This window comes from Staurois parvus, unplaced genomic scaffold (genome assembly GCF_062004578.1).
Source record: "Staurois parvus isolate SC_StPar_1 unplaced genomic scaffold, SC_StPar_1.0 ptg001886l, whole genome shotgun sequence".
In the NCBI taxonomy this organism is placed as follows: domain Eukaryota; kingdom Metazoa; phylum Chordata; class Amphibia; order Anura; family Ranidae; genus Staurois; species Staurois parvus.
In genome coordinates this window covers 586,329-614,103 of record NW_028319682.1, presented here as the reverse complement: position 1 = coordinate 614,103, position 27,775 = coordinate 586,329, and the positions used below count along the sequence as shown (strand labels likewise).

At 47.2% G+C, this 27,775-nt stretch overlaps 1 protein-coding gene across 1 annotated transcript in view; it reads left to right on the top strand.

Annotated features, from left to right (window-relative positions):
• The window catches only part of LOC149433878 (T-cell immunomodulatory protein), a 64,469-nt gene that overhangs the window by 3,515 nt on the left and 33,179 nt on the right, over positions 1-27,775 (top strand). The window contains exon 2 of the mRNA XM_089664341.1: positions 1,278-1,360. Coding sequence (XP_089520467.1) covers positions 1,278-1,360 — 83 coding nt within the window. The remainder of the gene's footprint in view (positions 1-1,277; positions 1,361-27,775) is intronic.

The window sequence follows — 27,775 nt, the reverse complement described above, 5'->3', positions numbered from 1 at the left end:
TCCCTGCAGCCTGTGGAAAGTCATGACTGCTGCCAATGGAACGTCAAGACTGCAGCCAATGGAAAGTCAAGACTGCAGCCAATGGAAAGTCATCCCTGCAGCCAATGAAAAGTCATCCCTGCAGCCAATGGAAAGTTATCCCTGCAGCCAGTGGAAAGTCATCCCTGCAGCCAATGGAAAGTCAAGACTGCAGCCAATGGAACGTCAAGACCGCAGCCAATGGAAAGTCATGACTGCAGCCAATGGAAAGTCATCCCTGCAGCCAATGGAAAGTCATCCCTGCAGCCAATGGAAAGTCATCCCTGCAGCCAATGGAAAGTCATCCCTGCAGCCAATGGAAAGTCATCCATGCAGCCAATGGAAAGTCATCCCTGCAGCCAATGGAAAGTCATCCCTGCAGCCAATGGAAAGTCATCCCTGCAGCCAATGGAAACTCATCCCTGCAGCCAATGGAAAGTCATCCCTGCAGCCTAGGGAAAGTCATGACTGCAGCCAGTGGAAAGTCATCCCTGTAGCCAATGGAAAGTGATTACCGCAGCCAATGGAAAGTCATCGCTGCAGCCAATGGAAAGTCATCCCTGCAACCAATGGAAAGTGCTTACTGCAGCCAGTGGAAAGTCATCTCTGCAGCCAATGGAAAGTCATCTCTGCAGCCAATGGAAAGTCATCTCTGCAGCCAATGGAAAGTCATCCCTGCAGCCAATGGAAAGTCAAGACTGCAGCCAATGGAAAGTCATCTCTGCAGCCAATGGAAAGTCATCCCTGCAGCCAATGGAAAGTCATCCCTGTAGCCAATGGAAAGTGATTACTGCAGCCAATGGAAAGTCATCCCTGCAGCCAATGGAAAGTCATCCCTGCATCCAAGGGAAAGTCATGACTGCAGCCAATAGAAAGTCATCACTTGATTTTTCTGCAGGGAAGTATAGTCTGGATGTTAGGGGTGGCCATCCCTTCCCCTGGTTCATTGTGAAGGCCCGGGCTGAGTCATGTCTGCAGACAGGGAGTGTTTTGTGAACGCCTTTGTTCATTAGTCTGCTTTATAATTGGGGCCATGCTGTGCTGTGCCTGATAAATCTACTTAGTCATCCATCATTAGACATGACTAACATTTCCTAATGAATCATCTAAATGGCCAGTGAAAAGTCCGATTACATCCCGCTCTTAAAATTGAATCTGCTTCCATTGTAGCGCTGTACTATTGTCGATTGCTGGTCGCTCTGCTCCGCAGGGATATCTGCACAGTTTCCATTATTCGCGTGTTGGTTTCTCTTTTTCAGCAAATGAGACGACAGGAATGGACGGCAATCATTCCGAATTCCCAGCTCATTGTCATTCCGTACCCCCACCAACAGCCTAAAAGGTAAGAACATTCTAAGAACAAAGTATGGAAATGTAGCTCATTATTATTTATTGTTGTTTTTGTTCTTTTCTTTTCTTTTTTTGTTGAATCAGCTACACATTACCGCTAACCGTTTGGGAAGCGTTAACCATCATTGCTGAATATCCCATTCCAAGGCCAATAATATGGAGATGTCCCACTATATACACTCTCCCGGACCCCGCATTCACTATATCCGCTCTCCCGGACCCCGCATTCACTATATCCGCTCTCCCCGGACCCCGCATTCACTATATCCGCTCTCCCGGACCCCGCATTCACTATATCCGCTCTCCCCGGACCCCGCATTCACTATATCCGCTCTCCCCGGACCCTGCATTCATTATATCTGCTCTCCCCGGACCCCGCATTTGCTATATCCACTCTCCATGGACCCCGCATTCACTATATCCGCTCTCCCCGGACCCCACATTCACTATATCCGCTCTCCCCGGACCCTGCATTCACTATAACCGCTTTCCCCAGACCCCGCATTCACTATATCCGCTCTCCCGGACCCTGCATTCACTATATCCGCTCTCCCCGGACCCGGCATTCACTATATCCGCTCTCCCCGGACCCGGCATTCACTATATCCGCTCTCCCCGGACCCTGCATTCACTATATCCGCTTTCCCCAGACCCTGCATTCACTATATCCGCTCTCCCCGGACCCCACATTCACTATATCCGCTCTCCCCGGACCCTGCATTCACTATATCCGCTTTCCCCAGACCCCGCATTCACTATATACGCTCTCCTGGACCCTGCATTCACTATATCCGCTCTCCCCGGACCCGGCATTCACTATATCCGCTCTCCCCGGACCCTGCATTCACTATATCCGCTTTCCCCGGACCCTGCATTCACTATATCCGCTCTCCCCGGACCCCACATTCACTATATCCGCTCTCCCCGGACCCTGCATTCACTATATCCGCTTTCCCCAGACCCCGCATTCACTATATCCGCTTTCCCCGACCCTGCATTCACTATATACGCTCTCCCGGACCCTGCATTCACTATATACGCTCTCCCGGACCCTGCATTCACAATATTTCGTCTCCCCAGACCCTGCATTCACTATATCCGCTCTCCCCGGACCCTGCATTCACTATATCCGCTTTCCCCAGACCCCGCATTCACTATATCCGCTTTCCCCGACCCTGCATTCACTATATACGCTCTCCCGGACCCTGCATTCACTATATACGCTCTCCCCGGACCCCGCATTCACTATATCCGCTCTCCCCGGACCCCACGTTCACTATATCCGCTCTCCCCGGACTCCGCGTTCACTATATCCGCTCTCCCCGGACCCTGAATTCACTATATCTGGTCTCCCCGGACCCCGCATTCACTATATCCGCTCTCCCGGACCCTGCATTCATTATATCCGCTTTCCCGGACCCTGCATTCATTATATCCGCTCTCCCCGGACCCCGCATTCACTATATCCGCTCTCCCGGACCCTGCATTCATTATATCCGCTCTCCCGGACCCTGCATTCATTATATCCGCTCTCCCACAGTACAAAGAACATGGAAATGCGATTATTTTAGTAAATATAAACTGCTAAATACCTTTTCTCATCAGAAATTAGAGCAGTCGTGTGACTTCAGCAGAGCACTGGTTAAAGCTTGTAGGAGGAGTTTTCATTCTGCTCTAGGAATGTTTGGACAGTGCTGATTGGCCCTGTGCTGATCACATGCACTCTCCCAAGAAAAGAAAAACTTATCTAGCAATACACACTAAACTAAGCATGTGCATGTGGCTATGGGTTCAGTCCGTCTTATCAGGAGATAAGACATGGACATTTGAACAAGAGGAGGAGCAGAGTAGACAGGATCAAACGACCTTTTCACACAATGCAGAGGATTAACTCCTTAGGTTCCACAGTGAGTATAACAAGCATGCTTTACTTCATCTACAGACTGATTGGACTGTTGTGGGTTTAGTAACACTTTAATAGCAGTTGGCAGCAAAGAGGAGGTCAGAACTCCTCCTACAGATCCTGCACTTCACCGTGCAGCTGCAGCTCCGCCTCCCTTGTCTCCGCGTTCAGTAGACTCTAGCAGCTGGCTCCAGCGCTTTTGTGGTCCCCCTACAGACCCTGCATTTTCTTCTTCCCAGCTCCACCCATAGCTTCTTCTCAGCAGTATAAACTAAGAGGGGTGCACTGTGATGTAAGGGTGGGTGGGGGACTCTTGATTTCTGATGGTGGGGGGCTCTTGATATCTAATGTAGGAAGGAATGGGATTCTCTGGACATCTAGTCTTACAGATACAACCACCCCTTTCAGGGCAACCATTATTCTGATGTGGCCGGCAATGAAATTGAGTTTGACAACCCTGTCGTAAAAGAAAACTAACGTCTTGAGAAAGAACTTGGATGCAATGAAAGGAAGAGTACTTTAACAGACGTTTCCTCAATATTTAAAGTGGTGGTAAAGGATTAAGGTTTTTTACCTCCTGTGTGAACCCCCCCCCCCCCCCAACACTTATCTGAGCCCCGTCCCGATCCAGCAATGTCCACGAGAGCCTCAGTTCTCCGGGGTCTCTCACGCCTGATTGGTTGAGGCAGCAGCAGGAGCTGCTCGTGAGGCAGTCCGGAGAGGGGAGCAGGCAGGACCTACCCATGGCTCTGTGTGTGAATGGTCCCTTGGCTCGGGAGCGCGCCTGCTTGGTTGCCCCCATAGCAGGCTGCTTGCTGTGGGGCACCTGACAGAAGGGAGGGGCCAGGAGCATGGAACCCAAGAAGAGGAGGATCCGGGCTGCTCTGTGCAAAACCATTACACAGAGCAGGTAAGGATAATTTATTTATTTCAGGTACTTATATAGTGCTGTCCATTTATGCAGCGCTTTACATATATATTGTACATTCACATCAGTCCCTAACCCTCAAGGGATGTACAATCTAAGGTCCCTAACCCTCAAGGGGCGTACAATCTAAGGTCCCTAACCCTCAAGGGGCGTACAATCTAAGGTCCCTAACCCTCAAGGGGTGTACAATCTAAGGTCCCTAACCCTCAAGGGGTGTACAATCTAAGGTCCCTAACCCTCAAGGGGCCTACAAGGTCCCTAACCCTCAAGGTGCGTACAATCTAAGGTCCCTAACCCTCAAGGAGCGTACAATCTAAGGTCCCTAACCCTCAAGGGGAGTACAATCTAAGGTCCCTAACCCTCAAGGAGCGTACAATCTAAGGTCCCTAACCCTCAAGGAGCGTACAATCTAAGGTCCCTAACCCTCAAGGGGTGTACAATCTAAGGTCCCTAACCCTCAAGGAGCGTACAATCTAAGGTCCCTAACCCTCAAGGGGTGTACAATCTAAGGTCCCTAACCCTCAAGGAGCGTACAATCTAAGGTCCCTAACCCTCAAGGAGCGTACAATCTACGGTCTCTAACCCTCAAGGGGCGTACAATCTAAGGTCCCTAACCCTCAAGGGGCGTACAATCTAAGGTCCCTAACTCACATTCATACATACACATACTAGGGACAATTTAGACAGGAGCCAATTAACCTCCCAGCATGTCTTTGGAGTGTGGGAGGAAACCGGAGTACCCGGAGGAAACCCGCACAGGGAGAACATGCAAACTCCAGGCAGGTGGTGCCGTGGCTGGGATTTGAACCAACAACTCTAGTACTGCCAGGCGGAAGTGCTAACCATTTAGCCACTGTGCTGCCCCAATATAACATGTTAGTTGTTTGTTGTTTTTTTTTTTTAAGAAATGCTTACAAACACAATATTCACCTTTCTACTGCCAGCTTGCTTAGATCTCACTTTTTCCTCTAAGAAATTGATATGAGATTAAAGTGATAATAAAGTCTTCTTTTTTTGTTGTTTTTTGGGGGTTTTTTTTTTTTTTTTAAATAAGACTTTAGTATCGCTGTAATCTCATCTCAATTTCTTAGAGGAAGAAGTCAGATCTAATCAAGCTGGCAGCTGGTGGTAGAAAGGTAAATATTGTGTTTGTAAGGATTTCTTAAAAAAAAACAAAAAAAACAAAACAAGTACACATATAAAAACGGTAAAGGTTGTGAGCATCTGATCGCATGCACAAGGGAGTTCCAGAGAAGGTGAAAAGCACAAGAGGAGTCCTGAACTCTCAATAGTGTTGCCCATGAAGAAACACAAAGTCTGTATTTGAAGCAAATGTTCCAGACTAAAGCAGAGTGACAAATTGTTTAGAACTTTTTGTGTTCGAAGTTAGTTTCTGCAGAAGAAGGGGGGGGGGGGCAGTGGAGGACTTGAAAGAAAAGAGCTAAAGAGACCAGCTGCTCTGCTTGCTGCTTTTATGATGCTGCTGTTTGGCATGCACCCAGACATAGAAGAGTTCATCAGTATTTATTGTCATCGTTGAGGCTTGCGTCTGTCTCTTTCCCCTGGCATCTCTTCTTCCTGGAACTTGGTGCTATCTCTTCAAATGTATCTTCGTTAATAAGCGTCTATTGATTTTCCTCTCCAGCGTGGTCCAAGTTATTTTGGGAATCTGAAGGGAGGCCTGGAGTCAGAACCTTGGCTGTTAGCACGTAAATCTCTATCATAATGCAGGACAGTTTAGTCACTCGTGCTATTGTCTGTGGAAAATGCTTCGGCTTGACTCGTTAAATGCAGCAATTAATGAACACAAGTGGTACTGACACCATTACGGCCGCCACTGAAGATTTGTGCCCTCCAGTTTGTATGCTGTATACCTTAATAACAAAAGCAGCAGAGCTCAGGATGCATGAAGGTGAGCTCCTCGATGTGCTGCTGCTTTTTCATCATCCAATCAACAGGTTACAGGTGTGTTTTAGGGCTCATGTACACTGCAGCTGATAAACTGACATTCAGGAGCTTTTCTGCGTTTTTTTTCAGCAGCCCCTGAACTCACCCTAATGTTCTCCTATGTGTCCGTGTACACATCGTCCTTTACAGGCATTTGAGTTTAGTCGGTTTTTTTGAACGCAGAAAACTTCAGCGTTCAGCAGTCGATTTTATCAGTGTTTCAAACGCTTGTAAACGCGGCTAAAAGTGTTTATAAGCATGTGCTTTGAAATTTTTTTTCAAATCTTCCAGTTCCCGATGCTGTCCAGAGCCTTTTTTCATCATGAAAAATGCATGCAAAGCGTTTTCAAGGTACTCAGATGGACAAAACACTGAACACAGGATGTTCCTACCAAGCTTGTCACACACTGTAATGACCATTCACACCTCAGACCTCTCCCACCCTTGGAAACAAAAGATATGTTAATGACCATTCACACCTCAGACCTCTCCCACCCTTGGAAACAAAAGATATGTTAATGACCAATTCACACCTCAGACCTCTCCCACCCTTGGAAACAAAAGATATGTTAATGACCATTCACACCTCAGATCTTTTCCACCCTTGGAAACAAAAGATATGTTAATGACCATTCACACCTCAGACCTCTCCCACCCTTGGAAACAAAAGATATGTTAATGACCAATTCACACCTCAGACCTCTCCCACCCTTGGAAACAAAAGATATGTTAATGACCAATTCACACCTCAGACCTCTCCCACCCTTGGAAACAAAAGATATGTTAATGACCATTCACACCTCAGATCTTTTCCACCCTTGGAAACAAAAGATATGTTAATGACCATTCACACCTCAGACCTCTCCCACCCTTGGAAACAAAAGATATGTTAATGACCATTCACACCTCAGACCTCTCCCATCCTTGGAAACAAAAGATATGTTAATGACCATTCACACCTCAGACCTCTCCCACCCTTGGAAACAAAAGATATGTTAATGACCAATTCACACCTCAGACCTCTCCCACCCTTGGAAACAAAAGATATGTTAATGACCAATTCACACCTCAGACCTCTCCCACCCTTGGAAACAAAAGATATGTTAATGACCATTCACACCTCAGATCTTTTCCACCCTTGGAAACAAAAGATATGTTAATGACCATTCACACCTCAGACCTCTCCCATCCTTGGAAACAAAAGATATGTTAATGACCATTCACACCTCAGACCTCTTCCACTCTTGGAAACAAAAGATATGCAATGACAATTCATACCTCAGACCTCTCCCCTCCTTGGAAACAAAAGATATGTTAATGCCCATTCACACCTCAGATCTCTCCCACCCTTTGAAACAAAAGATATTTAATTACCATTCACACCTCAGACCTCTCCCATCCTTGGAAACAAAAGATATGTTAATGACCATTCACACCTCAGACCTCTCCCACCCTTGGAAACCAAAGATATTTTAATGACCATTCACACCTCAGACCTCTCCCACCCTTGGAAACAAAAGATATGTTAATGACCATTCACACTTCAGACCTCTCCCATCCTTGGAAACCAAAGAAATGTTAATGAGCAACTCACACCTAAGCTAATTTCAACACATACTACCGTCCCTGCTTCTGCTCTCTGTATTTCTATGAAACATTCTGAAATAGTTCCTAATTTAGCACTTTTCAGTGCATTCTGGGAGTTTCTGTGCTTATCTTTAAAAAACGCACATAAACGCGTTATGTAAACGCGGTGAAACAAACGTTTTTTAACCTACATTTTCCAGCAGTCATTTTCCATCGTTCAGAAGCGTCCAGTGTACATGGGACCTTCGTGTGTTTACTTGACCAAGCTGTGCTGCTGCTTCAGTGGAAGTCAAGGACTAGCTGAAACCGTTGTTGAGCCGAAGCTAGGGAATGCCTGCTATTACCTTTGGTTGAGGGTTAGAAGCTCTGTCTGGTTTTCATGATTTTCTCCATTAGGGAGATTCTTCCTTCTTGTTTTACAGATATAACAGTGAGGTCCCCCCATGCGCAGTTATCCATGGAAGAAGTGCCCACTTTAGGAGATCTCCTCTGACAACACACTGCTTCGGGGACCATTCTACAATTTGGGATTTTAAATCACTTCAGGGACAACACACCAGGGCAAAGAGTACATTTATCTCCTGAGCAGGGTTTCTTGACTACGGTTTAGTCTTCTCAATCTTCTCTGGAAGGCTAAACTTTAAAAAAAAGTTTTGACTGGCTTTTCACTTCAGCAAGGAAGTTGCTTTCACTTGCATATTTTTGAAACTGCTCTGAGGTCCTTTGTCCTACCAACCTACTGGCCAGCAAGGAACTGGTAGGTAGAACGTACCCTCACCGGTACACCCGTTCAATTGCTTGGTAACACAAATTGCTGATCAGCCAATCACATGGCAGCAACGCAATGCATTGAAGCATCAAGACGTGAAGACGACTTGCTAAAGTTCACACCGGGCATCAGAATGGCAAAGAAGGCTTTAAGTGACTTTGAACATGGCATGGTTGTTGGTGCCAGACGGGCTGGTCTGAGAATTTCAAACACAGCGGATCTACTGGGATTTTCAGGCACAACCAGAAATCCAGCTCCATAAAGACATAGTAACCATTTGTACTGACTGGCCTCTTTATTAGATCCACCTTGATAGTACCGGGTTGGACCCCCTTTTGCCTTAAGATCTGCCTTAATTCTTCTTGGCAAAGATTCAACAAGGTTTTGGAAGCGTTCCTCAGAGATTTTGGTCCGTATTGACCTGAGTTACTGTTGCTTTTCTATCATCTCAAACCAGTCTGCCCATTCTCCTCTGACATCAACAAGGCATTTTTGTCCACACAACTGACACTCACTGGATATTTTCTCTTTCTTGGACCATTCTCTGTAAACCCTAGAGATGGTTGTCCGTGAAAATCCCAGTAGATCAGCAGTTTTTGAAATACTCAGACCGGCCCGTCTGGCACCAACAACCATGCCATGTTCACAGTCACTTAAATCCCCATTCTGATGCTTGGTTTGAACTTCAGCAAGTCATCTTCTCCACGTCTAGATGCCTAAATGCATTGAGTTGCTGCCATGTGATTGGCTGATTAGCAATTTGTGTTACCAAGCAATTGAACAGGCGTACCTAATAAAGTGGCCGGTGAGTGTATAGCTTTGGGTACCGCTCTAGATAGACATTCAAAGCTTCATTGACTCCCACTGTGAGGTGGAGGAAGAGCTTGTTCAGGCTCTGTGTACACACATGAAAGGAAAAAGTTAAACCGTTGCATTCCAGCTCAGCCCAAGTATGATCAATGCATTTGGCTTCAGCTTGGCTCTGTCCAAGCCACACCTCCAACGCATTTCGACTCACCCGCAGGGCTTAGTCATGGAGGTGGGGATCCATAAAGACTTAGCTTGATGAGCTTAGATTGCCAGAACTCAGGTCACCTACACAGAGCCCTGAATATCTTTGGGAAGAAATGGAACGCTGATCTTTTCACCCAACATCAGTACCTGACCTCAACGATGCTCTTTTGGCTAATTGGGAACAAATTCCCACAAACACTCAAAAATCTTGTGGAAAGCCTTCCCTTCCCTGGTACACACTTACAGAGGAGGGGGCAATTCCATATCAATGCTCATGGTTTTGAAATAGGTTGTCCAGCAAGCTCATATTAGTGTGACGGATAGCACAGTGGCTAAATGGTTAGCACTTCCACCTGGCAGTACTCGGGTCGTTGGTTCGAATCCCAACCACAGCACCACCTGCCTGGAGTTTGCATGTTCTCCCTGTGCCTGCACGGGTTTCTGTCGGGTACTCCAGTTTCCTCCCACATTCCAAAGACATGCTGGTAGGCAGCGGCGGACTGACCATTTGGAAAATCGGCACTGCCCGAGGGCTCGGGGTCAGTAGGGGGCCCCATGAGATTCACCTGGTACCTTTTTCATAGGCTTTTTTGAGTTTGGGCAAGGACACAGGGGCCCCATGATCCCCTATTGCCCCGGGGCCCCATGATCCCCTATTGCCCCGGGGCCCCATGATCCCCTATTGCCCCGAGGCCCCATGATCCCCTATTGTCCGGGGGCCCCATGAGTTGTCAGTCCACCCCTGCTGGTAGGTTCACTGAATCCTGTCTAAATTGTCCCTAGTATGTGTATGTATGAATGTGAGTTAGGGATCTTAGATTGTACGCCCCTTGAGGGTTAGGGACCTTAGATTGTACACCCCTTGAGGGTCAGGGACTGATGTGAATGTACAATATATATGTAAAGTGCTGCGTAAATTGACGGCGCTATAGAAGTACCTGAAATTAATGGTCAGGTCTTCACAATTTTTTTTTTTCTGCCACACAATATATCTGAAAACTTTATCAAGATTTTAGCCTCCTCTTAAGACATACCAAATGGTTTCACAAAAAGTAAAAGTAATTTAAACCTGGTGTAGCGTGTTTCTGCATCTCCACAGTGCGGGTCAGATAACAGAGTCTTATGCGGTTCACGCTCTGGATGTTTGAATTAAGTGTTGTCTGCCTTGTGGGGAAGCGTATCGTATAGAATTTTATCCTTGGCACTTTCGGAGGGGCCAGGTCCAGAAACATCGTGGGGGAAAACATTCACACAAATATATATATATATAAATACTAACCACAGCTTACAAAGCCATCCACAACACTGCCCCCAGCTACATCACCAACCTCACCCACAGATACCACCCAAATCGCCCACTCCGCTCCTCCCATGATATCTTCCTCTTTAGCTCCCTCACCAGCTCCTCCCACGCTCGCCTCCAGGACTTCTCCAGAGCCTCTCCCATCCTCTGGAACTCCCTACCACAGTATGTCCTGTCAGCCCCCACCCTGTCTGCCTTTAGGCGATCTTTGAAAACTCACTTATTCAGGGAAGCCTACCCCACCTCCACCTAAGTACTGTACTTGACTCACCTCCACCAGATCATCCCCCGCAGCTATCACCTTTTGTATCCCCTCCCCCTTCCTTTAGATTGTAAGCTCCACGAGCCGGGCCCTCCTATTCCTTCTGTACTGAAAATGTATTGTAATTGTACTGTCTCCCTCATTATTATTATTATACAGTATTTATATAGCGCCAGAAAGGTTTGCTCAGCGCTGTACATTATAGTGGGGGGACAGAACATGAGACAATAGAGTAACAAAACAATACACGAGGGGTTCGAGGGCCCTGCTCTTTCCAGCTTACAATCTAGGAGATATTGTAAAGTGCTGAGCAAACTGTTGGCACTATATAAATCCTGTATAATAATAATATATATATATATATATATATATATATATATGTATGTATATAAAAATATATATACAGTTGTGTTCATTATAATAGCAGTGTGTTGAAAAAAGTGACTAAAGCTGAAAATCCTTCTAATAGCTTTTATTTCCATCCACACAAATGCATTGGGAACACGACACATTCTATTCCAAATCACAACATGAAGAAAAATACATCAAATTTGTGTTGTTCCTCTAAAAAAATGGAAGAAAAGTGAATATTAGACGGTTCAAAAAAATCGCAGTGTTTGTATTCTTCTTTACAAACTCCAACATTCACTATATAAACTGAGAAATGTTTGAAGATTTTGCTTTCCTTTGAATGACTTCATGAATATTTGGTTGTAGTCGCACTGTTTCTGAGAACTGCTGCACATCTGTGTTGCATGGAGTCCCCCAACTTCTGGCCCCTGTGATCAGGTATTCCAGCCCAGGATGATTGGACCACATTCCACAGTTCTTCTCTATTTCTTGGTTTTGCCTCAGAAACGGCATTTTTGATGTCACCCCACAAGTTTTCTATTGGATGAAGATCCGGGGATTGGGCTGGCCACTCCATAACGTCCATCTTGTTGGTCTGGAACCAAGATGTTGCACGTTTATTGGTGTGTATGGGATCGTTGTCTTGTTGGAACACCCATTTCAAGGGCATTTCCTCTTCAGCATAAGGCAGCGTGACCTCTTCAAGTATTCTGATGTATTCAACCTGATCCATGATCCCTGGTATGTGATAAATAGGCCCAACACCGTAGTATGAGAAACATCCCCATACCATGATGCTTGCACCACCATGCTTCACTGTCTTCACAGTGTACTGTGGCTTGAATTCAGTGTTTGGGGGTCGTCTGACAAACTGTCTCCGCCCACTAGACCCAAAAAGAACAATCTTACTGTCATCAGTCCACAAAATGTTGCGCCATTTCTCTTTAGGCCGGTCAATGTGCTCTTTGGCAGATTGTAACCTCTTCAGCACACGTCTTTTTTCCAACAGTGGGACTTTGCGGGGGCTTCTTGCAGATAGCTTGGCTTCACATAGGCGTCTTCTCATTGTAACAGTCCTCACAGGGAACGTCACACCTTCTTTCATCTTCCTGGAGCTGATTGTTGGCTGAGTCCGCACCATTTTGGCTATTCTTCTATCCATTCCAATGGTAGTTTTTCACTTTCTTCCACGTCTTTCAGGTTTTGGTTGCCATTTTAAAGCATTTGCCATCATTTTAGCTGAGCAGCCGATCATTTTCTGCACTTCTTTATATGTTTTCCCCTCTCCAATCAACTTTTTAATCGCGGTACGCTGTTCTTCTGAACAATGTCTGGAACGACCCATTTTCCTCAGAATTTCAGAGAGAAATGCACTGTAACCAGCATGTACAACATTTGCTGCCTTCCTTCCTTAAATAAGGGCAATAATTGCCACCTGTTTTTCAAAGAATGAATGACCTCAGTAATAGAACTCTACACTGCTATTATTTTGAACACGTCCCTTTCAATGAGTGATTCAGTGACACAGAATCAGCAGCATGCATGTCATGACTGTTGGGTCTGTTGGGTTTCTATTACTCTACTACACCTGCCAGGAAATTATTTGCCATGTAGAAATATCATTTCCACCAAAAACAGTGATTGATCCGGTTAGTGATGTCTGACTGCTATTATTTTGAACACAACTGTATATACACACACACACATATATATGTATATATATATATATATATATAGATAGATATACACACACACATATATATGTATATATATATATAGATAGATATACACACACACTGGAGAGGTCGGCGTGTGAAATAACTTCTGTGAATCGGACCTATCACAAGTACATCTGGATTACCCAGAATAACATATGGCTACAAGATTATACCTTGCACTGTTCTGCAATCACAGCAGAATTGCGGGTGCTGGGCTCGGGCTTTGTGCAGACCTCTCTTCCACATAATAAGCAGTTATGGAAAAGCTCTAAACAATGACGATTCGGAGAGAGCCGCCCGGCCAGCCAACGGTTAACCCCGTATTTCCCAGTCAAGTGACTTGGCCAAAACACTTAACGTAAATCCATTATTTCAACCATCCATGTCTATTATGGATCAAAAAAAGTGACAAAAACTAGAAAACGTAGGGGCTGCGTATGGCCCAAATGTCATACCTAAACAGGACTGAACCAACATAAAGAACAATGTTTGCAGGATGCAGCAGAGGCTTTCCCTGTTGTAACAATAGCCATGACAATCAACAATATGGAAGATAATTGGGACTTTTTCGGCGCTACCTGAACTAGCAACATTAACCACTTCATGTCCAGACACTGTTACCCCCTTCCTGTCCAGGCCACTTTTCAGCTTTCAGCGCTGAAAAAAAATGAAAAAGAAAACACGTGAACATGTATTTCTATAGAACTCTTCACATTGATACATTGCGGGTCCGTTTTGCTTTTTTTTTTTTTGCATTTTTGGTGTAGGTTTGTTGCAGTAAAAAAAAAAAAAGCAGGAAAAATGCACCCACGTTACGTTTTTTTGGTGTGGTTTTTGAGTCGTGTCCTGTAAAAAAAAAAAAAACGCACCACAAACGCGGCAAAAATGAATCAACATGAAAGTAGCCTTAACCACTTCCAGTCCGGATACTTTCCCCCCTTTCCAGTCCGGACACTTTCACCCCCTTCCAGTCCGGACACTTTCCCCCCCTTCCAGTCCGGACACTTTCCCCCCCTTCCAGTCCGGACACTTCCCCCCCTTCCAGTCCGGACACTTTCCCCCCCTTCCAGTCCGGACACTTTCACCCCCTTCCAGTCCGGACACTTTCCCCCCCTTCCAGTCCGGACACTTTCACCCCCTTCCAGTCCGGACACTTTCCCCCCCTTCCAGTCCGGACACTTTCCCCCCCTTCCTGTCTGGACACTTTCCCCCCCTTCCAGTCTGGACACTTTCCCCCCCTTCCTCTCCAGGCAATTTTCAGCTTTCAGCGCTATCACACTTTGAATGACAATTGCGCGGTCATGCAACACTGTAACCATATGAATTTTTTAGCATTTTTTTGAGACAGATAAAACTTTATTTTGGTGGTATTTATTCACCGCTGGGATTTTTATTTTTTTTTTGCTATATAAATTAATAAAGGCTGTAAAAGCAATCATTTCTCCTTCTCTCTGGCTGCATTCTTGCAGCCATTGAGAAATACTGTGTGAGCTGTGATTGGTCACAGCTTGTCACATGGTACAAGGCTGTTGTGAATAGCCCTGTACCATGTGACCTCTGTGATCATTCACAGATTTCACACGTAGTAAGCAATGATGTCAGAAGTGACATCTTGCGTACTACTCTTCATTTGATCACTGATTGGCCAATCAGTGATCACATGATTGGGAGCTCACACAGAGGTTCCGTACAGCGATCGGTGTTCCACTGTGTCCGGAGAACAAGCAGAAGCAGGCAGCGGGGAGGACGTTTATAAATGGCCACCCGCCCCTGCACTGCTCCCGTCCAGCCGTTTATATACATGGGCCAGACGGGAAGTGGTTAAACAATTAAAAAAAAAAAACTTGATTTTATCATTTGCTATTTTTAAACAGTCACTATTAAATGTTTAACTTATATGCTGCTAGTGTGAGTTCCAGGATCTGCCTGACTTTAGCTTCCTTGTACAATGGTACTCATATTGAGAGAAAGAAGGACAGCATGGAGAGCAAATCAAGCTCAGCTGTATGCCAATGTGTGAAGGAGGAACATAATGAAAAGAGGTGAGAGCAAAGTGAGCAGAGGGATGACCCTTCTCAATGGTCTGCTGCTCCTTCATCATCCAATCAATAGATTGGGGGTAGGGTTGCACCGATTCCCTTCCTCTTTCGATCTGACTGTCATTGTACAAGGAAGCTAAAGACAGGCACATCCTGGCACTCACACGTGCTAAATTTAAAATGCAATGTAATACATTTTTAATTAAGACATTAAAGAGTATGTAAACCCAATATTTCCTATTCTTCATACGTGCCTGCTGTACCATATACTTGTATGACAAAGTCCCCTGTTCTCTTTGTATTGCTTCCTTAGTGGGAAATTCCTGCTGTTCCTACCAGTCCTTCTGCTTTCTTAATAAAAACTGACCACACCAGGCATGAGAGCACAGCGTGGCCATTTTTACATGCTATGCTGGGAATTTAGAGGTAAAGTTAATCAAGGGAATATCCGATTGCCTCTCGGAGGATCAGGAAGGCATTTTTTCCCTGCAGGAGCAAATTGGATCGTACTTTGCTGGGTTTTTTTGCCTTCCTGTGGATCAACTGTGAGTGTAGGATTATAACTGTGTTGGGAGTCACTTTGGGTGGGGGGCCCATGGACCACAGCTCACTTTGGAGAAGTGGGGAGACCCCTGTCTCAGCTCCCCATATCCCTATTATGTGTAAGTCACCCTGTTCCTGTTAGGGGTACAGGGTGATCTGTCCTAATATTGGGGTGTGGGGGGTTGTTGATTGTTTTATGACATATGGTTGCATCCCATTGTTCTATTGTGTGTCTTGCTTGGGAGCAATCTATTATGGGATGTATGTGTTTATGTGTATTGGCTTAGTGGGGGGGTGTCTCCAGCAGCCCTCCCTCCTGATGGGACTGTCTGCTGGTGTGTCTCTTGTTACTAAATGTAGGGTGCCCCGCCTTGTGTCATTATGCGTGGAGGGGGGGTTGTTCCTTTGAATGTACATATCTTGTATCTGTGTTAAAATAAAGTAGTCTACTCCGGTTTACTTCAAGATTGGTGTCTGTGTGTGGACAGGGAAGCGGTAGTCAAACGGAAATACCCCAGTGAAGTCTGGGGTCGGTTCCCTTACAATAACTTTTTTTTTTTTTAATGGTTGAACTGGATAGACTTTTGTCTTTTTTCAGCCTGACTAACTATGTGACTATATGTAACTCAGCCTGCTCTTCACTGATCAGACCTATCCTGACACGCCCCACCCCCTGTACAGCCATTCAGTGGGATGATCAGTGTACCTGCTGTTTCTCCTCCCTCAGCTGTTCTGCAGCTGAGAACAGAGGGAATTTGATCACTTGCGTATATAAACTTTCAAAAAAATTGTTGGGGTTTACATACCCTTTAACCTGCCCTGCAGTCCCAACTTTCCCTCATGTGGTCCCCATCTTGATCCACGAGGTGGCTGTCTGGACTCTGGACCCCACAAGCGTGTCCTTCCTATACCCTTTTTCTCCATTCTACTCTTGTCACCAGGTTCCTCTACTGTAACCCTGAAATCCCCCAAATACAACCTGCATCCCACTACAGATCTAGTTACAGGCCTACAAGTGGCTCTTGGTACAGTCGGCTCTGTCTATGGCCAAAATTAATAGCATTGAGCAAGGGGAACTGACTCAGTAAGCAGAGCAATTTTTTTTCTCAGCCTGTTATTTTTATTTTTAATGATCTGCAGAGAGACTGCTTCTTGTCTATAACACTGCAGAACATTACCCTCTCGTGCCCAGTGTGACCTGCGATACTCTGCACCCTCTACTTATACACAAAGAAAGAACACATGAGTGGAATTAAATCTGACCCCTGGAAACTAACCATCCTGCAAATTATTTTAATCATTATAATTAACCCACTCCCACACATGCAACTGTGTTGGATACTAGGTAGCTAATAATAATGTGCATTCAGTATTCCTGCCAAAGCGGCGATTTTCTTAGGCTGTGTAGGAAAAAGGTCCTGGCGGCCTGCTCTGTGTTATTTAAAGCACCTGTCCACCTTTCAAAATATTTTACATGTATTACAAGTAAAGTGCTGTGGCTAAAGCAGCCAACCAGAATCCATCTTGCAGAGGTCTGTTGAACTCTGATTGGTTGTTATTAGGGATGAGTTTGGGTTCAGCGTGAACATGGAAATCAGCTGTCATTCCGGAGCCGATCAGCAGTGGGCAGGACATTCCCTGCTCTGCAGCTGCAAGGGATGCTTGTGACACCATTGACCTAATATGGCCACTTGGACCCAAGTAACAGTTTACGAATAACAAACATATTGCAGTTTTGGCACCATTGAATAACTACCCTTGATCACCTGACTCGTTTTCCCATAACTGGCGCCATTTTTTTTTTCTGGGATGCTGACACTGCAAATTTGTTTTTGGACTCCTGAAGTGCACTGTATCTGGACCTCTGAATCAGTGGTATGGCGCTTCAATTTCCATTGTTATTACATTACGCTACAAGCCAAGGAGATCGTGGAGATCCTTTGGGGTGTAGAAGCCACCTGGCCAAGAACCAGATCATCAACATCAATACTTTAACACAACAGTACCAATAAGATCAACTTACAGGTCCAGCGCTGTGTTTCCACTTTCCTCATACGTTCTTCAGAAGCCGGGCAGGTCAGTTTGTTCTATTGCAGAAGAGACATAATACGTCTTTTCTGCAGTAACTAAGTGTTGGTGTAATGGCGGCCATACAGGATTCAAATGTATTATCCTATCGATGTACCGATCAATCAAAACGCTCAAATCGGTAAACTATCAAATAGGAAAGAATTCTCTTCTGATCAATTTAGACTCTATTTAGATCAGATTCGATTCGAGGAGAATTTTGCATCAATTGGCAGAACTGAAATGCTTTGTTCATGAATTTGATCGTATTTTGATCGATCAGATTATGGGATTGCATGGGGAAAACAAAAATACGATTGATCATTTCTAATCGTATCTTCTATCGATCAAAACCCATTGAAGTGTACTTATTTAAGGTGGAACTGAACCCCTCAGCTTACCCCTCTCCAATGACCCAATGTCCACGAGGTCCCTTGCTGGTGCCGGCTTCTTCTTCCCGAGATTCTTCCATGTGTTGGGTCTTCGGCCATCTTGAATAGCTGATGTAAGATGATGGATCTTCAGCACATGCGCAGGAGTTCATTCATCCCAGCACACAGGCACCGTGCCGAGAACGTATATAGAGCTGCCCATACATAAGTGTTTCTCAATTCCAGTCCTCATGGACCCCCAACAGGTCATGTTTTCAGGATTTCCATTATTTTGCACAGGTGATTTGATCAGTTTCACTGCCTTAGTAATTACCACAGCTGTTTCATCTGAGGGAAGTCCTGAAAACATGACCTGTTGGGGGTCCATGAGGACTGGAGTTGAGAAACACTGCCATACAGAAATGTAGATTGAAGCACCGCACCACTGCTAAAACATCAAGATACTTTATTCCAATAAAATCCAGGGGGACAATCCGAAGAGTAGCCATAGGGAAACGTGCACAGCTTAGGCTTTCAATCACCTGTTGTGTGCTGTAGTGGGGGGGGGGGGCGTGTCAGAGGTTGGCAACTGTGGCCCTTCAGCTGTTACTGAAGTCCTATCGTTCCTCTGCCTCTGAGAGTAACTGTCAGTCCTCCCACCATGTCTCTGCTTGTGGGAGTTATGAGACCTCTGGTTCCACAACAACTAGAGGGCCACAGTTGCCCATAATGCATATGTCAGAGGTGAGTCATACAGATAGCAAAGCGATGAGAGATGATACTAGGTGCTTTGGACTAAGGCAAGTACACACTGTAGAGGGATATGCTTTGTTCATTTTCCATTTCAGAGGTTTACAGCCACTTTAATGGGAGGCTGACATGTGGATCATTCGATGGATCTTCAGCACATGCGCAGGAGTTCATTCATCCCAGCACACAGGCATCGTATATTGAGCTGTCCATACAGAAATGTAAATTGAAGCGCCGCACCACTGCTAAAACATCAAGATACTTTATTCCAGTAAAATCCAGGGGGACAATCCGAGGAGTAGCCATTTTTGATGTGTGTGTCATATCAATCAAATACGCTGTTGTCTAGAGATCAGTTATTCCTATAGATCAATAGAGATCAATTGGAAATGAAATCAGTCATTTATAAAAGCGTTTATGGCACCTTAAAGGGGTTGTAAACCCATACATATACCTGGCGAAGTGACAGGCCTCAGGTGATACACAGAGATGAAACAAACCCTACATACGCTGTACCTTTTTATCTGCGACCCCAAAGTAGAGAATTTAGCATTTCCGAGCTATCTAAAGACTGGGGGTGGGGATCTGCCATTACAGGTCGCACAGCATAGAGCAGGGAGCTGAGTGTAAACAGAGACCTGAGTGGAGGGAATGGACACATACCCCTTCTACACGGTCTCATAGGGAAATGTGCACAGCTGAGGCTTTCAATCACCTGTTGTGTGCTGGAGTGGGGGGGGGGTAGGGCTGTATCAGGGGTTGGCATCTGTGGCCCTTCAGCTGTTACAGAAGTCCTATCATTCCTCTGCCTCTGGGAGTAACTGTCAGTCCTCCCACCATGTTTCTGCCTCTGGGAGTTATGAGACATCTAGTTCCACAACAGCTAGAGGGCCACAGTTGCCCACCTCTTGCATATACTGTCAGAGGTGAGTCATACAGATAGCGAAGGGATGGGAGATGATACTAGGTAATCAAATAAATATAGGTGCAGCGCAAAAATATCAGAATTAATCGATGTAATGCAACCATATGACATCTTTATATACAAATACGTATTATGATTACGCATCTGGTGAGTGCGTAATCTTAACACATTCTCGGCACATCACCTGAATAATCGTTAGAGTATACGAAGCACTTACCTAAGATCATTCTTGGATGGATCTTCACGATTAGCACTTTGTGGACATTCCTATGTCATATACTGGAGTTTGATATTTTAGCACTATTACGCGCTCACGATTGTCACCTCATTAGCACTTTATTGTGGATATGACATATTAACACAATATTTGCACTTTGTCACCTTATATGGGAATACCATTAATCATTTGATTTTATGCATTATTTTATATATTTATTGCATATGGTTGCATTACATTATTATTATTATTATACAGTATTTATAAAGCGCCGATAGTTCGCTCAGCGCTGTACATTACAAAGGGGGACAGAACATGTGACAGAGCAATACCAATACAATGCAAAACATGAGGGGATCGAGGGCCCTGCTCTTTCGAGCTTACAATATAGGAGGGAGGGGACGGTGGCACAGGAGGAGATAGCTGTGGGGGATGGAGTGGTAGAAAGAGTGGAGGAGGTCGGCAAGTTAGCAGGGGGTGGGGTAGGCTTCCCTGAAGAGATGGGTTTTCAGGGTGCGCCTAAAGGAGAGGAGAGTAGGTGATAATCTGATGGGTTGGGGCAGGGAGTTCCAGAGGATGGGTGACACCCTGGAGAAGTCCTGGAGGCGGGCATGGGAGGAGGAGACCAGGGAACTAGAGAGAAGGAGGTCTTGTGAGGAGCAGAGTGTGCGTGCTGGGGGGTACTTGGATATTAGGTCAGTGATGTAGTTCGGGGCAGTATGGTGGATGGCTTTGTACGTTAGCGTTAGGATTTTGAATTTGATCCGTTGCGCAATCGGAAGCCAGTGGAGGGATTGGCAGAGGGGGGTGGAGGACACTGAGTGGGGGCCAGTGGAGGGATTGGCAGAGGGGGGTGGCGGAGACAGAGCGGTTGGAAAGGTGAATGAGTCTGGCAGCCGTATTCAGGATCGACTGAAGCGGGGATAGCCAGCGGCGAGGCAGGCCAGTGAGGAGGGAGTTGCAGTAGTCGAGTCGTGATATGATGAGGGAGTGGATGAGCTGTTTAGTGGTTTCTGGGGTTAGGAACGTGCGGATTTTGGCGATGTTGCGGAGGTGGAGTCTGCACGAGCTTGTTAAAGATTGGACTTGGGGCTGGAAGGATAGGTTGGAGTCCAGAATGACACCAAGTACTCGGGCCTGCAGGGCGGGTTTGATGGTAGCGTTGTTGGATGTGACGGAGAAGTCAATGGGGGGGGGTGTCCGGACTGGGGGGAAGACAAGAAACTCGGTTTTGGAGAGGTTCAATTTAAGGAAGTGGAGTGACATCCAGTCTGATATGTCGCTCAGTAGGTGTGTGATTCGGGCTGAGACCAAGGGGGTGAGGTGGGGGGTTGAGAGATAGATTTGTGTGTCGTCGGCATAGAGGTGGTAGTTGAAGCCGTGAGAGTGTATGAGTTGGCCAAGGGAGGAGGTATAGATGGAGAAGAGAAGGGGCCCAAGGACAGAGCCTTGAGGGACCCCAACAGAGAGGGGGAGTGAGGGGGAGGTGGTAGCATTATAGGTAACGCTGAAGGAGCGTTGTGACAGGTAGGATGAGAGCCAGGAGAGAGCAGAATCTCTGAGGCCGAGGGAGTGTAGTTTTTTGAGGAGGAGGGGGTGGTCGACTGTGTCGAAAGCCGCAGAGAGGTCAAGGAGTAGGAGCACTGAATAGTGGCCAATAGCTTTGGCGGTTAGCAGGTCGTTGGAGAGTTTGAGTAAGGCAGTTTCGGTGGAGTGTAGGGGACGGAAGCCGGACTGTAGGGGATCGAGGAGGTTGTTGTCGTTGAGGTGAGAGCATAGGCGGGTGTAGACTAGGCGCTCGAGGAATTTAGATGTAAATGGGAGCAGGGAGATGGGTCTGAGGTTGTTTGGGTCATTAGGGTCCAGGGAGGGCTTTTTAAGTATGGGGGTGATGTGTGCATGTTTCAGAGGGGAGGGGAAAGTGCCAGAGGAGAGGGAGAGATTGAAGATGTGGGTGAGGGAGCGTAGGATGGAGGGGGAAGGAGGTCGTAGGAGTTGTGAGGGGATAGGGTCGAGGGGGCAATTGGTGAGGCGGGCATCAGAGAGGATCTTGGAGACTTCCTCGATGGTAGTAAGGTCAAAGGTGCGTAGTGTTGGGGGAGCTTCAGTATTAGGAATGTAGGGTGGGGTGGAAGAGGAGGTCAGAGCAGTGGTGGGGCCGTGGGAGAGGGGTGATGAGGGGGTAGCTGAGTGAGGGTGAAGGGGGTTGGAGGGAGTTTGAGCAGCGACGAAGTCCCTGCGGGTTATGTCGAGGGGAAGGGGGGATAAGGGGGTAGCTGTGTGAGAGGGGACGGGTTGAGAGGGCGTGTGAGTTGTGGCAATGTCCTTGCGAATTGTGTCAATCTTGTTTTTGAAGTGATTGGCAATCTCAAGGGCAGTGAGTGAGGTGCTGGGTGGAGGTGGGGGTGGAGAGAGTAGAGAGTTGAAGGCAGAGAAGAGTCGGCGAGGATTGGAGGAGAGGGCCTTGATGAGGGTCAAGAAGTAGGCTTGTTTGGCAGCATGGAGGGAGGAGGTGTAGGTGTGGAAGGCAGATTTGTAGCGGGTGAAGGCTTGTTGGGATTTGGTTTTGCGCCATAGTCGCTCCAGGGCACGACTGTGTCGTTTGAGGGTTTTGGTGTGATCAGTCTGCCAAGGCTGGAGCGGTCGGGGTCTGATGTTGTGTGTAGTTAAAGGCGCTAGTGAGTCAAGGGCTGTTGAGAGCGCGTTGTTGTAGGCGGTCATAGCCAAGTCAGGGCAGGACAGGGGGAGGATGCTGTCATAGAGATGATCAGCTGCAGAGTGGAGGGAGGCAGGGTTAAGGTTGCGGAGGTTACGGCTGGTAGTAGTGTGACATTTGGAGGGGTAGGCGTTGGAGGACGAGGAGATAGAGAAGGTGATCAGGTTGTGGTCAGAGAGAGGGAAGGGGGTGTTAGTGAGGTTGTGGGGAGCGCAGCGGTTGGAGAAGACAAGATCAAGGATATTACCGTCTGAGTGGGTGGTGGATTGTATGCACTGTGCAAGTGCAAAGGAGGAGGTTAGGTGGAGGAGACGGGCTGTGTCCGGGTTGTCGAGGTTGACAGGGATGTTGAAATCCCCAAGGATGATGGTGGGTAGCTCAGAGGAGAGGAAGAAGGGTAGCCAGGAGGAGAAGTCTTCCAGGAAGTGGGGTATGGATCCAGGAGGCCGGTATATCACAGCAATCTTCAGGGGGGTTGGGGAGAATAGTCGGACGCAGTGGGCCTCGAAGGAGGAGAAGGATAGGGAGGGGGGGTTTGGGAGGGACTCGGAAGGTGCTCTGCGGTGACAGGAGCAGACCAACCCCACCACCTTTACAACCGTTAGGCCTGGGTGAGTGGGTCCAGGTGAGACCTCCATAGGAGAGTGCAGCAGGGGAGGTAGAGTCAGTGGGCTGGATCCAGGTTTCCGTGATCGCTAGGAGGTTGAGGGAACGGGAAACAAAGAGGTCGTGGATGGCGGTCTTACGGTTTTAGCGCTCACTTTTCTACTTTGATCTTATTATAAATGATACTGGGTGCTTTGGACTGAGGCAAGTACACACTGTAGAGGGATATACTTTGTTCATTTTCCATTTCAGAGGTTTGCAGCCACCTTTTATGGGAGGTTAAGTGTTAAGACCTTGCTTCATGCAGTAAAGCACCAGAGCCAGGCATCCTGTGATAGGAAGAAAAATGTTGCCCCAGAACACCTAATGACCAGCACAATGATTGTTTCACTCGCTGCCCCTATATTTATTTGATTACTTTGGAGGTTGGTTTTGGTTACCTTTTCGGTGCATCAGCTGCTTACGGTTTTAGCGCTCGCTTTTCTACTTTGATCTTATTATAAACAATACTAGGTGCTTTGGACTGAGGCAAGTACACACTGTAGAGGGATATGCTTTGTTCATTTTCCATTTCAGAGGTTTGCAGCCACCTTTTATGGGAGGTTAAGTGTTAAGACCTTGCTTCATGCAGTAAAGCACCAGAGCCAGGCGTCCTGTGATAGGAAGAAAAACGTTGCCCCAGAACACCTAACGACCAGCACAATGATTGTTTCACTCGCCGCAGGGTTGCCCGGTACACTACGGAATTACCAGAACAAAAGGCTAATTCTCTGGGCAAGTAGACTTTGTTCCTTGTTTTTGTCTTAGCGGCCCGGGCAGAGTGTCACTAAAGGCGAAAAAGGAAAAAACCATTATTCACCGTTTTTTAGTGCTGCCCAGCAGCCAATAAATTCCGGCATTAATGCGAGGTGTATAAATAGGCGCACTTGTGGGCTCCGTCTTCTCAAATTCATTTATTTCCTTCCTCTGCACTTGTTCGAGTGCCAGCCGGTCACTTCTGGAAAGAATTCAGCTTACAAAACATGAGCAGGGAACAGTAACAATCGCTCGCCGGTTCTTTGTGCCGCAACCCACCAGGTAAATTAATGTCAAGCAAAAGGAGCCAACTGCGCTTCAATCTCCGCAGGCTGAGAGTGACAGCGCCAAGCCAGGAAGGCTGATATGTGGGTCATTCGTCACGCTAACGTTTCCATACAAATTAATTGCTGAAGGCGGAAAATTAGATCGGTTGGCGGTAAGGGAAATCTGCTGGTGCCAATCTGCGGATGGATTTCAGAGTGCCCCGGGGCAAAAAGGTGTATGGGGCAGCGGATGCGGGCCGCGGCCCCAAAATGAGATGCTAATTCTATCGCTCCTTGTATAATGTGCGCAAAAGCTTCCAGGGCTGGAACGGATATCTAGGAGACATGGATTAAAGGGGACGGACTGCCATTGCTGACTTTTGCTGACTTCGTTTTGAAGCCTGTCCACTGCCAGCATGCTGTTGAGAATGACCCTTGCTCTCTGTGTCTCTCTGCAGAGGTGCAGCACCCCCCCCCCCCCCGACCAATCAGAGCTGGCGCTTTTGCAAACTGCAGGAAGCAAGAGCTTTGATAATTGGAGAATCTCTGACTCTGCAGAAGGTGTTTTGGAAATTTGCTGATAGACCACTGCTTCCACTGGGGCCTTCTCACCAGCATGCTGGCAGGGGGCAGGAGTTTCTACTCAGGCTGTGGCTGCTTTCTAAAGAAAACAAACTCTGACTTTTCTTTGATATAACTGGAATGTGTTTAGCATCAGACTTATGAATTCAACTCCCTCACTCTGCTTTCACCTCCTATCAGCATGCTTCTTGTAATGCATCGCACTTGATTGGCCTCTTGAGCTGCTTCTTCCTCTCCAAGTTTAAAGTGTTACTAAACCCCTGGACCCTGCATTCACTATATCCACTGTCCCCGGACCCCGCATTCACTATATCCACTGTCCCCGGACCCCGCATTCACTATATCCGCTGTCCCCAGACCCCGCATTCACTATATCCGCTCTCCCTGGTCCCCGCATTCACTATATCCGCTCTCCCTGGTCCCCGCATTCACTATATCCGCTCTCGCCGGACCCCGCATTCACTATATCCGCTGTCCCCAGACCCCGCATTCACTATATCCGCTCTCCCTGGTCCCCGCATTCACTATATCCGCTCTCCCCGGACCCCGCATTCACTATATCCGCTCTCCCCGGACCCTGCATTCACTATATCCGCTCTCTCCGGACTCTGCATTCACTATATCCGCTCTCCCCGGACCCTGCATTCACTATATCTGCTCTCCCAAGGCCCCGTATTCACTATATCTGGTCTCCCCGGACCCTGCATTCACTATATCCGCTCTCCCCGGACCCTGCATTCACTATATCTGCTCTCCCAAGGCCCCGTATTCACTATATCTGGTCTCCCCGAACCCCGCATTCCCTATATCCGCTCTCCCAAGGCCCCATATTCACTATATCCGCTCTCCCCGGACCCCGCATTCCCTATATCCGCTCTCCCCGGACCCCGCATTCCCTATATCCGCTCTCCCAAGGCCCCATATTCACTATATCCACTCTCCCCGGACCCCGCATTCGCTGTATCCGCTCTCCCCGGACCCTGCATTCACGATATCCGCTCTCCCCGGACCCTGCATTCACTATATCCGGTCTCCCCGGTCCCCGCGTTCACTATATCCGCTCTCCCCAGACCCCGCATTCACTATATCCGGTCTCCCCGGACCCTGCATTCACTATATCCGCTCTCCCAGGACCCTGCGTTCACTATATCCGCTCTCCCCGGACCCTGCATTCCCTATATCCGCTCTCCCCGGACCCCGCATTCACTATATCCACTCTCCCCGGACCCCGCATTCACTATATCCGCTCTCCCCGGACCCCGCAGGCAAGGGTTAGGGACGGCAGATCTTTTGTATTGCCTAGGGCAGCACAGAACATAAATACACTACTGGGGTATACACAAGCCGCAGCAAGAATTCTACCTCCATCGCGGTCAGCGGGCACTATGGTAATGCCCAACGAGCACAACCCATTGTTGCTCTTCAACAACCCCCTTCCCAACCGTGCAGAACGCATTCAATCACATGCAAGGAAAATAAATTTAAAAAAAAAACAGCATTTTGCTTGCACGTGATTGGATGATGGAGGTGATCCGAGCTTCTGCCCATTTACTAAGCTCTGGGGCAAAGTGCCCATTCTATTTGCCTTAAAGTGATAGTAAAGGTTTGTTTAAAAAGGACAAACATGTGGGCAGCTTAGTGGCTAAATGGTTAGCACTTCCGCCTGGCAGTACTAGAGTCATTGGTTTGAATCCCAAACACGGCACCACCTGCCTGGAGTTTTCATGTTCTCCCTGTGCCTGTGTGGGTTTCCTTCGGATACTCCAGTTTCCTCCCACACTCCAAAGACATGCTGGTAGGTGAGTTGGCTCCTGTCTATATTGGCCCTAGTATGTGTATGTATGAATGTGAGTTAGGGACCTTAGATTGTACACCCCTTGAGGGTTAGGGACCTTAGATTGTACGCCCCTTGAGGGTTAGGGACCTTAGATTGTACGCCCCTTGAGGGTTAGGGACCTTAGATTGTACGCCCCTTGAGGGTTAGGGACCTTAGATTGTACACCCCTTGAGGGTTAGGGACCTTAGATTGTACACCCCTTGAGGGTTAGGGACCTTAGATTGTACACCCCTTGAGGGTTAGGGACCTTAGATTGTATTCCCCCTGAGGGTTAGGGACCTTAGACTGTACGCCCCCTGAGGGTTAGGGACCTTAGATTGTACGCCCCCTGAGGGTTAGGGACCTTAGACTGTACGCCCCCTGAGGGTTAGGGACCTTAGACTGTACGCCCCTTGAGGGTTAGGGACCTTAGACTGTACGCCCCTTGAGGGTTAGGGACTGATGTGAATGTACAATATATATGTAAAGTGCTGCGTAAATTGACGGCGCTATATAAGTACCTGAAATAAATAAAATAATAATACTTACCTGCTGTGCTCAGTGGTTCTGCACAGCCCCCGATCCTCTTATTCTCGGGTCCCCCACTGGCGTTCCTGGTTACTCCCCCTTGACCACTGCCCCCAATAGCAAGCCACTTGCTATGGGGGCACTGGTTCATGCTCGCTCCCGAGTCCCACTCTGTGTCCATAAGACACATAAAGCAGCGGCTCACCTTCCCCCTTCCCCCCCCACACACACTTTCTCCTCATTGGCTCACTGGCTGTAATTGACAGCAATGGGAGACAATGTCTCCCACTGCTGTGTCTCAACCAATGAGGAGAGAGAGACCTGGGACAGCTGAGGCTCCCGTGCACATCATTGGATCGAGAGGGGGCCCAAGTGAGTATTAGGGGGTGGAAACAGAAACAAGA